Consider the following 16,314-nt stretch of genomic DNA (forward strand, 5'->3'; position numbering starts at 1 on the left):
TTCTTTATTGACAGACCTCATATTTCCTCTGCGTTATGACATCACAGGCTTATGTTTACCGTAATACATCATATATCATTGGAAAGCCCTTGGTGTTAGCTTAACAATGCACTTTGAATCATTCGGATTGGACAAACTATGGCGAAGTTACGGTAAAAAAATACGCATATGGAAAATATGGCGTGGGCGCCATTGCCGTAGATAAAGGGTTAAGAAAAATTGAGATACATTTTCCCAAAATAAGACATTTTTTCTTTTGTAAAAAATCCTTGACATGATTATTTTTCACTGCAAACACTGTCCCTCTCAAAATAAGCCACATGATCCAAAATCTAGCCAAATTGTCTGTATTAAACAAAAAAATCGGCCAATGGGATAAGAAAAATTTACTTGGTTAGAATTCTCAAAACTAGCAAAATGTAGGTACCAGATAATAAAAATGTGCCTTAAAACTAGACAGAATTCCTATTTTAAGATTAACCTCTGTCTCAAAATAAGGAAACCAATGTTGTTCCTTTGCTTGGATTATTTGAGATCCAAGCTTGATATTTGAACTTAAGAAAAAGTGAGATACATTTTCCCAAAATAAGACATTTTTTTTCTTTAGACAAAAATTAAGTCAAATTTTTACTTTCTTAGATTTCAGCTTTTGCAGTGCTGTAAAATTTACAGTATTTTCTGGAAAGTTGTTTTCTTTTTTACATCATTTTTACTGCATTATTTACAGTTTTAGTCATTCGTCACTCTTGTACGCTTTCACCATCACTCTGGCACAAGTTAGTCTAAAATCTGTCATGTGTCCAAAGAACCTTCTTCCAGATATGGGCAGCCTTTGTTAGATTTTTTTTTTTTTTTTTTTTCTGGCATCTGTCCTTCCTGTTCTCGAGTCTGACCAGTAGTTTGCACCTCCTCCTAAAGGCGTCTTTTGACTGTGGACTTTGGCAGTGATGTGCCTACCTTCTCCAGAGGGTTCTTAATGTGGCTAGATGTTGTTGAAGCTTTTTTCTCTTCACCAGTGAAAGAATTCTGCCATCATCCACTGTAGTTTAGTGATGTCATCAGTTCTCCTGGTTTTAGTCAAAACTGCAGCAGCCGTACTTTGAATCATCTGAAGACATATTGCACTCTTATGTGGTTAAACCAGAAAATAAAACATTACAAAAGTCACATCTGGAGTACACAAACGCATGAATCAGGATTTTGGCATCCCAGAGACCTATTTCAGGCACCTCAATAAAAGATATAAAAAAAGAAACAAAAGCGTAGTGTTACGTTACATGTTGGTTGACTTATATTTTCTCTCTCTCTCACTAAACAGTCCAGACTGTGACACAAACCAGACTGTTTACCCTTTTAGAAAAATTGTATCACATCCCACAGAGGACTAACATCATTAACTCAGACACGCTTTACAGATTCATTATTGGGAGTCACAGAAAAATTTAAAACATAAATTATAGTGGATTTTTCTGCGTCAGAGCTTGAGTGGGAAGACTGCAGCACTGAGTGGATTTGAAATGTGTGTCGCCCTCGCTGCGTGCACGGAGAAACTGCCGTTTGTGATGTAGCCATGTTGAGGGTTGCTGTCTGTTGCTCCTGCTGTTTTCTGTGGATGCTGGAAGGCATCAAACTGGTGACATGTGTTCACATTTATCTTGGAGCAGATTCGGCTCGGAGGTATTTATGCCCTCCTGTGACTGTGAGTGTTAGTTTTAGATTTCACCACCCTGTGTAACACACACTTGCTCCTCAACTGTTTGGAGAGCAGCATAAAGTGGAGCAGCTGCGTTTCTGAAGGACTCCTCACATCCCCGTCTCTCAGGGCCGCAGTCAGGACCACCTTAGTGGAGTCCAAATCAAATCCAACACCAGCTTGGAGAGGAAGAGAGACCACCACCAGAACAAACCAAGTCTTATTTGAGACCAAAATAACCAATAAACAGAGAATGCGTAGGAATGATTTTTAAGGAGTTTTTCAAGGATGAGGAAATATGTAGGTTTGTAAAAAGACCTTTGCTGCTTTGATACAGGCTCATATTTGGCTTTTACCATCCAGATAATCACTGTAATTGGCATTCCAATGAGTTAAAATCATTTGTATAGTTTGTTTATTTATTGCAACATGGAGAAAAAATGGCAATTAAATAGCCAAAAGCGGCACTTGCATGTTTGACAGAGTCATATAAATGAATTCTTTGTGATTGATCTTGACATTTGATTGAAAATTCAACCTCTTTGTCCTTGTCTTCTACATGTTTAATCCACATTTTCTCCAAACTTTTTACTTAAACCCTTATGACCTTGAGCTTGACATTTCAAGGTCACCCAAGATCAAAGATCATGTAACCGAAAGAAAGGTAATATATGATCTCATAGAGGTGTTTAATATTGACCTCGTGTTTGTCTTTAACCAAAATAGCCTTTCCAAATATCCCCTGTACTGTATACACTCACTGGCCACTTTATTAGGTACACTTGGTCAAGTGCTTGTTAATGCAAATAGCTAAACAGTCAATGACATGGCAGCAACTCAGTGCATTTAGGTATCCAGATGTGGCAAACACAGCTTTTTGAAGTTCATTGCTGAGCATCAGAATGAGGAAGAAAGGGGATTTGAACATGGCACGGTGGTTGGTACCAGACGGGCTGGTCTGACTATTTCAGAAACTGCCGATCTGCTGGGATTTTCATGCGCAACCATCTCTAGGGTTTACAGAGAATGGTCCAAAAAAAGAAGATATCCAGTGAGCAGCAGCTGTGTGGACGAAAATGCCTTGTTGATGTTAGAGGTCAGAGGAGAATGGGCAGACTGGGGGAATGTTGCATTGTGTGTGACGCTGTCATGTCAGTATGGGCCAACATCTCTGAGGAATGTTTCCAACACCTTGTTGAATCTATGCCATGACGAATTAAGGCAGTACTGAAGGCAAAAAGGGGTTCAACTCGGTACTAGCAAGTTGTACGTAATAAAATGGTCAATGAATGTGTACGTATACGCCCCTGGTTCATAAACAGTAGGTTTCAGGTTCAGCACCACCAGTGCCCACTCTCCACGTAAAGGCGTGTTAACACATAGGCAGGACACGTTACAGCTGTCATATTTGCGTCATTCTTGGCACATTCCTGACATTCTTAACCTGACTTAACACATCGGAATAGGTTTCTTAATAGTGCGTGTTGGTGCGTGATGATTTTCATGGAGCATGTTTTTGGCTGTCAAAAAATCTTTGACGAATGTCACGCACCACCCTCATTTCACCTCATGTTGTAGAGGTCGCAACTGAGCGTGTTGATCTTCTGCTGTGGATTTTAAGGAGCAAACTGGAGCGATCTGAATTGTTCAGCAGCTGATGAATGAATATGGGTGTGTGTGTGGAGACAATTCACCTTATTCACAATGTGACAGAACGTAATGATGCGCTGTTTCACACAATAGCACGCAACAACGCGGAACAACGCGGAACATTATTCTAATGGTTCCTGATAATTCTCCAGCAACACGTGCCATCCATCGTAAAGCGTGGTAACAGGTTGCAGCAGTTCCTGAGGACATCTGACACCTCTGCCTCTAGTCATCACATTCGTGATCAGCAGCCAAGAATGTATACTTCATGGCATTCGTGACTTGCCGTCATTATGTGTACATGCAGCATAATATAGAGTTGCGAAAAGAAGGGCATCTGCTGTAAAACGTGCCAAAGAGAAGCCAGGTTTTCTCAAATTCAGATCACTTTTTCCTTGGTTGACCCTCAATCATTCCACCAGGTTTGGTTGAAATGGACACAAAAATATTGTTTACACATGGACAGACTCACAGGACTGAAAACAGTACCCCTGGCATGTGGTACCACATTTGTGCACTGTGTCTCCCCATTGCTGGTGAAATTGCTTCCATGTAAACACACTTATCCCACTTGAATTCAACGTGGTCCAAACCAAGTGCAATGATGCGTTCCCATGTTAGCGGTGGAGTAAACCACTGTTCCACTGTTTTCACTGAGAGGATGATGGATAATGGGCTGTGAGTAGCAGCAGCCCACACACAAGTGGTAATCACCATCAAAAATTAAAAATTTTCAACTTGTTACACTTACCACAACTGCAAATGGTAAACAGACTGCATTTATGTAGCGCTTTACCATCTGCATCAGATGCTCAAAGCACTTTACATATCAATGCCTCACATTCACCCCGATGCCAGGGTGCTGCAGTGCAAGGAGCCCACTACACAACTAGGGGATTAATGACCTTGCCCAAGGGCCCTTAGTGATTTTCCAGTCAGGCTGGGATTTGAACCAAGGATCCTCTGGTCTCAAGGCCAATGCTTAACCACTAGACCATCACCTAAACCATGCAAAGACAAACGCTACCTTAATTTATCCCAAACAATGGCAAAAAATGGACAGTAACCAGCACAGCGACACTCATTTTTTAATCAGATTTGACATGGGTTCCTGTTTTAATATGACTGTGTTCTGATGCTGTGATCTTTGTGTAATAAATGGATGTCCTGATTGCAGCACTTAAAAGGCTGCGTGAGTGTCTGTGGTTGAACTTGTAAAGACGTTCAGGTGTCTCTGCAGCCACATACATGTCTCTGGGTCCTCAGCCTTTGAGATCAAGAAGAAAGATCTCCTGGAGTCATGAGGTCAATGGACAGAGGTGTTTGTCCATGTAGATGACTGGATGTATCAGACTCAGATGAGTCGCATCACTTGCATGGTGAGGGAAACTCAACTATGACATTTTGGGCATGTGGCGCGTATCTCTGGCCTTCAGTGTGGAGGAGACCAGCAGCTGCAGAAGGCCAAAGGAACACTCATGTTTCAGCAGGTTGCAGCAGAAAGATGGTTACTTTTGAGAGATGGACCAGTTATTTTCCTGCTTGGTTGTCATACAGGATCCTGGGCAGTTCTGTGGTGTGGTGGATACGGCAGTCGTTACATCTTTGAGTTACTGTCTCAGTCCTAACTTACCACCTCTGCTGTCATCATCCTATGACGGCGTTTTAGGGCTACATAGAATTTTTTTTATTTAGACTTCGAGAATAAAGTCGTAACATTACGAGAATAAAGTCGTAATTTTACGAGAAAAAAAGTCACAATATTATGAAAATAAATTCGTAATTTTACAAGAATAAAGTCATATTACGAGAATAAAGTCATAATATAATATTTGACTTTTTTCTTGTAATATTATGACTTTGTTCACAGAAAATTACGACTTTATTCTCGTAATGACTTTTTTCCTCAGAAAATTACGACTTTGTTCTCGTAATATTACGACTTTATTCTCGTAATATTATGACTTTATTCTCATAATATTACGACTTTATTCTCGAAGTCCAAAAAAAAAAAAAGAAATTCAATGTGGCCCTAAAACTCTGTTGTAATCATCTGCCACCTGCCCCCCCCCCCCCCCCCCCCCAGTCTGTGGATGCAGCATCAGGGGGGTTTGTAGACCAGCAGTGTTGCTGGATGGCTCAGGATCAGTGAGGTTTTATAGACCACACTTCTCATCAGCTCTCCTTGACAGCTTTTCTTTTCTGTCACGGCATCAATCCACCTTTTCGCACACCTCTCACTTTTTGTGAGTACAAAGCCATTTTCATCCCGGCTGTACACTCTGGATGCAGCGGGGTCAGCTGAGTGTGTTACTCATCATGCCTTGCCATGCTGAATTCAGAGCTCCCTCACTTATGAGGCAGCTTTGTGCACGTTCCAGCTTTCCGGCTTCATAATTAAAGGGCTGCGATACATTTTTAGAAAACTATTACTATAAAGTCTGTTGCAAAGCCACGTAAGATTTTTGCTGTCAGCAAATTTGGGATTTAGCAGATGATGGTTCAACTTAAAAGGGTTTTTCTTTCCCCCCTTGCTGCGTAAAGGCAGTCGTGTTATGCCAGATCAGGTGCTTTTATGTTTTGTGGCATTTAAAGTGTTTCTGTTTTCGACACTCATATACATGCTCTTATAAGGTAGTGCAGGGAAAGATTTTATTGTATTTTTTCTCTAATCTTTGCTTCATTTTGTAAAGCTAATCTCCTGGTTCTCTCCTTTCTTCTTCATAACTCTGAGTAAATCTCCCATAAAGCGCTTGGCATGTTCTATCTGATATTACTTTTCGTGCCTTTGAAATTGTGATCGGGTCTTTTTTTTTTTTTGGTTTACAGCATATTTTTTTTCTCATTTTCCTGGAGTTGAGAAGTCTGGTAAGTGGGCCTGTGTGTTTGCAGACCCCACCTGAAGGGGCTGAGCTGACTGACAAACATATTCATCAAAAGTAGTGTTGGGTTGGAGCCACCGGCTCCCACCAGGTTGTCAGATAGATGGCGGGAGGAGGACGAGCCCACGGGCTCAGCAGAAGGGCTGCCGATCGGGAGGGAGATGGAGCCTGCTGATGGATAGGGATGTCCGTCCCACCTCTGCTTCCCCCTTCATTCATCTTTGTTAGTGCGTGCGTCCTCCTGCATGCAGCCATCGGCTGCCTGTTTGTAAAAGTCACTGCTGGTGTTAGGCTGTTTGTCAAAAAGTGCTGCTGAATGAGTTCCAACATTGGTCCTCCAATGTGACACATTTGCAGCAGACTGGTAGAAAAAAAAAAATTCCATTAAACAGCTTATTCGCTCCCTGACTACACAAGTAATAGAGCAGCGCAATCTCATTTGAACCCCTGCATGATATCACGGGATTTGACAAGTTCTCCTTTTGCGTAATACTAACGCAGCATAATGTACTGTTTTGTTTTCGGCTGCAATCACCGAAGCAGCTGCGAAAAGTGGAGTGTTTTTTTGCTTCCCAGTGGAGAAGGGAAGACGAGGCAAATGGGAGAGGTCATGTTGGTAAGTGTTAGCCTACACAGATAACCAGAGTAGCTGCGTTCTCTCACCTGCAAAAACCGCCTCGACATGTTTGAGCTCCGGGTCATAAACAAACAGCAACACATGTCCACTTTCCTACCGCATCATCACTTTTTCTTTGCATTTTCACTTTGTTTGCCCTGTAATGCCCAAAAACTCAGAGAAGGATGTCCCCGGATGTAGGATTATTGCATCATATTCGTCAGATTTTAACCCTTTAGCACCCACCCGCAATCAAGACTGCCCATAGTGCAGCAAATAACTGAATCAATACTTCACATGGTGATACAAGCACCAAATCCAGCACAAATTCTCCTTAGATATTGCTCTTCTGAAAAAAATGACGGGCCACTTGAATTTTCAAAAGATGGCCACGTAGTAGTCAATTGAAGAATTAAACAGGGGTTAAAATATAAAAATACTCCAATCATTTTGAAAACTATACCACATTATTTGTCTGATCATAAAGATTCCAAAAAGGTATAGTTTGGACTATCTATGGGGTAAAAACCTTAAGAATGGTGACAAAGGTCAATTTCAGTTTGTACAGGGGTCAAAAGTTAAAGTTGCTCCAATTTTAGTAAAAAAAAAAAAAAATGGTGCAAATTGTTGATTGAGCTACTTAGAATAATAAATGGAATAGTTTTGACTGTGTTGAATGCTTGGTCTCGAAAGTAAAGGTCAAACAATGTTGAGGTCCATTGAATTCTATGACGTGACATATGTTTCGGCGTAACGTGATAACTAAGCATGATACATGGTGCAATCTATTCGTTTTTGAAACCCTAGTAACTCAATCAGTAATTTGCATCACCTTTGAACAAAATTGGAGCAACTCTAACTTTGACCCCTGTACAAACTGAAATTGAACTTTGTCACCATTCTTGTTGTTTTTACCCCATAACTCTATAGAATTCAGTCATAGATACTCCAAACTATACCTTTTTGGAATCTTTACAATCAGACAAATAATGTGGTATAATTTTAAATATGACTGGAGCATTTTTATATTTTGACCCCTACGTAATTCTTCAATTCACTCCTACGTGGCCGCCTATTGAAAATTCAGTGGCCCGTCGTTTTTTCACAAGAGTGATATCTAAGGTGTACTTTGTCAAATTTGTGCTTGTATCACCATTTGAAGGATTCCTCTGTAATATTCTGTTATCTGCTGCATTAAAGTCATACCAAACAAATAAAGTTATAGCCAAGGATTCTATGAAGAGAACTACTACACTAAAGCTTTAGTCATTCCCTTAGGCCACTGGTTAGACTCCAAGTCTCACAACACACACTAACAGGATTTCCACAGGGCGCCACCCTACTACATTCACCCATGATCCAAAAAAAGTGCAAAAACGGGTTGAAACGGCTTAAAATGCTTCCTAACAGGCTTGTTTACAAAGTACAGACCTGGCAAGTCCGACGAACTGGTTGACTTTAAACAAAAACTGCAACACTGCTTTGGCTTCAAATTTTTACCCCTATGGAGCTCGATCAAACAAGTCTCAAGCTGTACTCACTATGAATACCCCGTTTAAAGAAGTTCAAACGAATACTATCAACGATTTTGAAAATCGGGATCAAATGTTTGAACAGTTCAAAAATTGTATCCTGATTTCAAATCTGGTGCAGATGATGGCCTTAACTACTACATATACTAAGTTTCTTCAAGATTGACAAAGGTCAATCAAGACGTTACTATGATGCTTCAAAATGAACCCAGATCTGCTATTCAGGATTAAAAGGAAAATAATGGCGTTCTGTGGAATAGCCCCGTAAGACATGAAACCCCAGGACACTAAAGACTCCAACTTTTTTTCTCCTGCAAAAGGTGTTGCCATCACTAAACACATCTGCCTAGGTGGTAAATAATTTTGGATGTTTCATTTTTACAGCTCATTTTCAAAGTTTTCTCTTGAAGGGGGCAGGCATGTTTGTTGTCAGAAATATGAGTTTCCTAGAATTTTCAACAAAATCGATTTTCTGCAGCATAGCGTGACTGTTCAATGACAGGACGTGCATTCATCAGTTCTTTTTTCCCAATGAACTGAGTGAACTATTTTTGTGTCAAAAATATACAAACAAAGTATTATCTGTCGATGATAATACAATAAGCTTCTGAGCCTAAACACACAGTTTAGACCAGAGCTGATAAATGGAAGCGTGACTTATTGAAAAAAGAATGCAACGGGATTATAATATGAAGTGTAAAAATGTCTAGGTAGCAAAAATGACATTTTATATGAAGCTCAGTCTCTGCTGATTCAAGTGTTAGCTTTTGTCTTCTTTCTGTCTTCACTGTCTTCTTTGTTCAAAGCCACCACTTATCAGTGCACCTTTTTCAGAGACTATAACAGTTTCCTTTTTTGTACCCAAGCAGGTGTCCTTGGATTCCAATTCCTCAATGAACTCCAACACACCACTGGTCAGAATTGCCCGCTTGTCGTCCTCCGACGGTCCTGTGCTGGCCAACGTCTCAGAGCTGGAACTGCCCTCTGACCCCAAGTGGGAATTTCTTCGAAGTCGGTGAGAAAATTTCAAAAACAGTGATACATATCTACATTACTCACAGACATATTAGCAGATGTCAAAAAGAAAGCACGCTCGCTGCTGTTTCATTTATAGTAGTGTTCAGAATAATAGTAGTGCTATGTGACTAAAAAGATTAATCCAGGTTTTGAGTATATTTCTTATGTTACATGGGAAACAAGGTACCAGTAGATTCAGTAGATTCTCACAAATCCAACAAGACCAAGCATTCATGATATGCACACTCTTAAGGCTATGAAATTGGGCTATTAGTAAAAAAAAAAAGTAGAAAAGGGGTTGTTCACAATAATAGTAGCATCTGCTGTTGATGCTACAAACTCAAAACTGTTATGTTCAAACTGCTTTATTTAGCAATCCTGTGAATCACTAAACTAGTATTTAGTTGTATAACCACAGTTTTTCATGATTTCTTCACATCTGCAAGGCATTAATTTTTTTGTTTGGAACCAAGATTTTGCTCGTTTACTAGTGTGCTTGGGGTCATTGTCTTGTTGAAACACCCAATTCAAGGGCATGTCCTCTTCAGCTTAAGGCAACATGACCTCTTCAAGTATTTTGACATATCCACTGATCCATGATATCTGGTATGCGATATATAGGCCCAACACCATAGTAGGAGAAACATGCCCATATCATGATGCTTGCACCACCATGCTTCACTGTCTTCACTGTGAACTGTGGCTTGAATTCAGAGTTTGGGGGTCGTCTCACAAACTGTCTGCGGCCCTTGGAGCCAAAAAGAACATTTTTACTCTCATCAGTCCACAAAATATTCCTCATTTCTTTTAGGCCAGTTGATGTGTTCTTTGGCAAATGTAACCTCTTCTGCACGTGTGGTTATTTATCAGAGGGACTTTGTGGGGGGCTTCTTGCAAATAAATTAGCTTCACACAGGCGTCTTCTAACTGTCACAGCACTTACAGGTAACTCCAGACTGTCTTTGATCATCCTGGAGCTGATCAATGGGTGAGCCTTTGCCATTCTGGTTAATCTTCTATCCATTTTGATGGTTGTTTTCTGTTTTCTTCAATGCGTCTCTGGTTTTTTGTCCATTTTAAAGCATTGGAGATCATTGTAGATGAACAGCCTATAATTGTTTGCACCTGCGTATAAGTTTTCCCCTCTCCAATCAACTTTTTAATCAACTATGCTGTTCTTCTGAACAATGTCTTGAAATCCCATTTTCCTCAGGCTTTCAAAGAGGAAGGCATGTTCAACAGGTGCTGGCTTCATCCTTAAATAGGGGACACCTGATTCACACCTGTTTGTTCCACAAAATTGACGAACTCACTGACTGAATGCACACTACTATTATTGTGAACAACCCCCTTTCTACTTTTTTTTACTAATAGCCCAATTTCATAGCCTTAAGAGTGTGCATATCATGAATGCTTGGTCTTGTTGGATTTGTGAGGAATCTCCTGAATCTACTGGTACCTTTTTCCCATGGAACAATAGAAATATACTCAAACCCTGGATTAATTTTTTCTCTCACATAGCACTACTATTATTCTGAACACTACTGTATAGCCGTTTCATTTTTCTTTCTGTGAAGCCACTGCATCGTGTTTGACACTCTCTGCTGTTGTCCTTAAGAGATATAAAACAACATACTTCAGTAACATACAATAGAAGAGATTTTTTTTTCTTTTTTCTTTTTAATTCAGGCTGACTCTGGGTAAACCTCTGGGAGAGGGCTGCTTTGGTCAAGTGGTGATGGCTGATGCTGTTGGTATCGATAAGGAGAAGCCCAACAAGCCGCTTACAGTGGCTGTGAAAATGCTGAAAGGTTAGCGATTTCTCCAACTCAAATACAAGAAGTAATGCTCGACCTTGACTGTGTCAGCAGTACTACTTTCCTCTCCTGGATTCTTCTTCTCGATGTAAACATTACTTCTGATCAAATTAGGGATGGTATGATACCACATTTTCATTCCTGATATGATACTGATACTAGAACCTTCAGTATCTGCTGATACAGAGACCAATCCAATGCCTTTGTTCCTGTCTTAGAATTTGTCTGGATGTACTTTGCCAACCTAATTATCTAACAAAACAGAACTCAAACTGTGGAAGAAATTTTTTACTCCCCTAACGCACAACATGACTCAGATGTGCAAAAGAAGAATGGACAGGATTTACTCTGGAGCTTTAAGTTTGTTTGTTTGTTTGGATATCCAGTCCAGTAATTTTGGTCAATATGGGTCAGATACGATCCAAAATATGAGATTGCTTACCCCTAGCTCAAAATGAACACTTTGTTCCCTCATCTTCTGTTTTTTGCTGCTCAAGGGAATCTTCAGGCAATGAATAAATATGATCTGACTTATTTCCCTCGTTCATTTGTCTCAGATGACGCAACAGATAAAGATTTGTCAGACCTGGTGTCTGAGATGGAGATGATGAAGATGATCGGAAAACACAAAAACATTATCAACCTGCTGGGAGCGTGCACTCAGGATGGTGAGACAGAGTCCACAGGTGGAGATGATGGGTGCAGCTGATGTGCTGTGAAAGTGACTCTGTGTTCTGTGCTGCGCACAGGTCCACTGTACGTCCTGGTGGAATATGCTCCAAGGCAACCTGAGAGAGTACCTGAGGGCACGACGCCCACCGGGCATGGGACTACTCCTTTGACACGTGTAAATCCCAGACGAGCAGCTTACATTTAAAGCCTGGTGTCCTGTGCCTACCAGGTGGCCCGAGGCATGGAGTACCTCGCCTCACAAAAGGTCAGCCACGATGACACTTTGAGAGAACTTCTGGATGTTTTCAATTCAGTTATCTATATCAGGATAAGAAAGAAAAAAAGTCCTCCGGTATTCCGCATTTATTTAATGGATAAATAGTGGAACATGGAACTGTGTAATATTAAAAAGACAGGTTTTTTGCTTGTAGTGTATCTGTGGCATGTAATGATTATCAACATCTTCTAAGTAATTCAATCTAAATTTCAATTTCTTATTTATAATATAACACAGCAGTTGAATTTTACTGAAGTAATCATGTGAAAGTTGAGCAAATAGCTCGGTGGGATATGAAGTTGGGCTACCAATACAGTTGTATGTAACGTTTGGGCACCCCTGCTGATTCATGATTTTCCTGTATAAAATCATTGGTTGTTTGGATCAGCAATTTCAGTTAAATATATCATATAGCAGACAAACACAGTGATATTTGAGAAGTGAAATGAAGTTTATAGGATTTACAGAAAGTGTGCAATAATTCTTTAAACAAAATTAGGTGCATAAATTTGGTTCAAAAAGCACATGAAAGAACTCCCACCGCATGTTCTCAGAGAGACGGGGGGAGAGTTAGAGGAGGGGGTAGAGACAGGCAGAGAGAGAGAGTGAGAACGGGAGGGGAAGACAGAGCGCAGTCCAGATAAAATGATTTAAAGCAACACATTGCTGTGTTCCACTTATGCAGAATTGTGCACCTCAATATGCACACTGGGTAGATTGTTTTTTATATATATATATATATATAACGCAACACTTTTGGTTTGGCTCCCATTTTGTATGAGATGAACTCAAAGATCTAAAACTTTTTCCACATACACAATATCACCATTTCCCTCAAATATTGTTCACAAACCAGTCTAAATCTGTGATAGTGAGCACTTCTCCTTTGCTGAGATAATCCATCCCACCTCACAGGTGTGCCATACCAAGATGCTGATTAGACACCATGATTAGTGCACAGGTGTGCCTTAGACTGCCCACAATAAAAGGCCACTCTGAAAGATGCAGTTTTATCACACAGCACAATGCCACAGATGTCGCAAGATTTGAGGGAGCGTGCAATTGGCATGCTGACAGCAGGAATGTCAATCAGACCTGTTGCTCGTGTATTAAATGTTCATGTCTCTACCATAAGCCGTCTCCAAAGGCGTTTCAGAGAATTTGGCAGTACATCCAACCAGCCTCACAACCGCAGACCACGTGTAACCACACCAGCCCAGGACCTTCACATCCAGCATGTTCACCTCCAAGATCGTCTGAGACCAGCCACTCGGACAGCTGCTGGAACAATCGGTTTGCATAACCAAAGAATTTCTGCACAAACTGTCAGAAACCGTCTCAGGGAAGCTCATCTGCATGCTCGTCGTCCTCATCGGGGTCTCGACCTGACTCCACTTCGTCGTCGTAACCGACCTGAGTGGGCAAATGCTCACATTCGCTGGCGTTTGGCACGTTGGAGAGGTGTTCTCTTCACGGATGATGCGAAGGAGATGTGTTGCACTGCATGAGGCAAATGGTGGTCACACCAGATACTGACTGGTATCCCCCCCCCCAATAAAACAAAACTGCACCTTTCAGAGTGCCTTTTATTGTGGGCAGTCTAAGGCACACCTGTGCACTAATCATGGTGTCTAATCAGCATCTTGGTATGGCACACCTGTGAGGTGGGATGATTATCTCAGCAAAGGAGAAGTGCTCACTATCACAGATTTAGACTGGTTTGTGAACAATATTTGAGGGAAATGGTGATATTGTGTATGTGGAAAAAGTTTAGATCTTTGAGTTCATCTCATACTAAATGGGAGCAAAACCAAAAGTGTTGCGTTTATATTTTTGTTGAGTATATATATATATATATATATGTGTGTGTGTGTGTGTGTGTGTGTGTGTGTGTGTGTGTGTGTGTGTGTGTGTGTGTTCTCCACAGCTTAGCCTTTCTGTCCATCATTTACCTGTATTTTGGCATGCTTGGAGCCAGAAAGTTATGTTGGATCCAAAAGGATCCAAAAAGGCTAGGACTAAAAGTTATATTGGATCGGTTCCCACTGACCAATAGCGTTAGAGCTTACTGCCAACAGCTAGCCAATCAGAGCGCGGCATACGAAGGTCAGGAACTAGGGCAGTCACAATTATTACAATATTCGCCAATCGCAATTATTTTTCATATTCGCGATTACCATGAATTATTTATTTTATCCACAAAGCATAAACGACTCAGAATCTGACGTCATTGTGCTGCAGCCTCGTGCACTCTGTTTCGCTCTCGTCTTAAGGCAGGACAATAACATGGAGGTTGAGGAGTGATCCGTCCTGCCGTTTGGATAAGACGGGCGATTAAAACAGTGACTGTCTTCTTCAAAAGCCATCTAAAATGCAGAGTTTACCAAAGGAGCTGTCGGTGTGTGTGTGTGTGTGCGCACGCAGAGTCAACAGGCTGCGAGGGAGGGGGTGGGGGAGGGAGATTCCTGAATGAAGGCACGACACGTTACAGTCTGAGAACCATCGGTGCACGCAGAGAGCGCGGAGCAGAGAGAGGATTTTAACCTGAGTGAACATGTTAAAAAAACAAAACCAAAACCTGGAGCTGCCTTTACTTCCTTCTGAACTTTCTCCCCCTGGTGTGAAAGAAATTACTGCCAACAGCTAGCCAATCAGAGAGCGGCATACGAAGGTCAGGAACTAGGGCAGTCACAATTATTACAATATTCGCCAATCGCGATTATTTTTCATATTCCCGATTATTTTTCATATTCGCGATTACCGTGAATTATTATTTTATCCACAAAGCATAAAACGACTCAGAATCTGACGTCATTGTGCTGCATCCTCGTGCACTCTGTTTCGCTCTCGTCTTAAGGCAGGACAATAACATGGAGGTTGAGGAGCGATCCGACCTGCCGTTTGGATAAGACGGGCGATTAAAACAGTGACTGTCTTTTTCAAAAGCCGTCTAAAATGCGGAGTTTACCAAAGGAGCTGTCGGTGTGCGTGTGTGTGTGTGTGCGCGCGCAGAGTCAACAGGCTGCGAGGGAGGGGTGGGGGACGGAGATTCCTGGATGGAGGCATGACACGTTACATTCTGAGAACCATCGGTGCATGCAGAGAGCGCGGAGCAGAGAGAGGATTTTAACCTGAGTGAACATGTTAAAAAAACAAAACCAAAACCTGGAGCTGCCTTACTTCCTTCTGAACTTTCTCCCCTGGTGTGATTCTGCCACTAAAAAGGTAGGACAAGCATGCTACTGATGTTTTAGAAGCATTCATCTCATCAGAATCAATCATATGCTGTTCACAACAAAATTAATTGATCTAATTTACTTGACTCTTTGTTGTTTGCTTAATTTGGGAGGGGGGTGGAGAACATACAATTGACTGGACGGCAAGTCGTCCAACATAGAGAAATATTGCCTGAGGTATTGTATCACTTCCTGTTCCGGAGCACAGCGGTGTTTTGCTGTATCTGTAGCTGTTTAATCTGTGCATTAGATTGATCTAGTTACTAGATAACGATTTGTTTCACAGTGTAATCTTCACGTGCCTTAACTAAACTAAACTACAAGTAAGCGCTGCAGGCTTACTTGTAGTTCCTAGGGTTTGTAAGAGTAGAATGGGAGGCAGAGCCTTCAGCTTTCAGGCTCCTCTCCTGTGGAACCAGCTCCCAATTCAGATCAGGGAGACAGACACCCTCTGCTACTTTTAAGATTAGGCTTAAAACTTTCCTTTTTGCTAAAGCTTATAGTAAGGGATGGTTCAGGGTCACCTGAACCATCCCTTAGTTATGCTGCTATAGACGTAGACTGCTGGGGGGTTCCCATGATGCACTGTTTCTTTCTCTTTTTGCTCTGTATGCACCACTCTGCATTTAATCATTAGTGATCGATCTCTGCTCCCCTCCACAGCATGTCTTGTTCCTGGTTCTCTCCCTCAGCCCCAACCAGTCCCAGCAGAAGACTGCCCCTCCCTGAGCCCTGGGTTCTGCTGGAGGTTTCTTCCTGTTAAAAGGGAGTTTTTCCTTCCCACTGTAGCCAAGTGCTTGCTCACAGGGGGGTCGTTTGACCGTTGGGGTTTTACATAATTATTGTATGGCCTTGCCTTACAATATAAGGCGCCTTGGGGCAACTGTTTGTTGTGATTTGGGCTATATAAAAAAATTGATTG

The 16,314-nt window shown here is 41.4% G+C and overlaps 1 protein-coding gene across 1 annotated transcript in view; it reads left to right on the forward strand.

Moving 5' to 3' along the window:
- fgfr3 (fibroblast growth factor receptor 3) overlaps window positions 1-16,314 on the forward strand; it is a 199,955-nt gene that overhangs the window by 154,235 nt on the left and 29,406 nt on the right. The window contains 8 exon segments of the mRNA XM_034160088.1: window positions 9,243-9,388; window positions 11,080-11,201; window positions 11,765-11,875; window positions 11,957-11,984; window positions 11,986-12,034; window positions 12,036-12,057; window positions 12,060-12,083; window positions 12,086-12,144. Of these exon segments, the coding sequence (XP_034015979.1) occupies window positions 9,243-9,388; window positions 11,080-11,201; window positions 11,765-11,875; window positions 11,957-11,984; window positions 11,986-12,034; window positions 12,036-12,057; window positions 12,060-12,083; window positions 12,086-12,144 (561 nt within the window).

Source organism: Thalassophryne amazonica, chromosome 19, assembly GCF_902500255.1.
Source record: "Thalassophryne amazonica chromosome 19, fThaAma1.1, whole genome shotgun sequence".
Lineage (NCBI taxonomy): Eukaryota > Metazoa > Chordata > Actinopteri > Batrachoidiformes > Batrachoididae > Thalassophryne > Thalassophryne amazonica.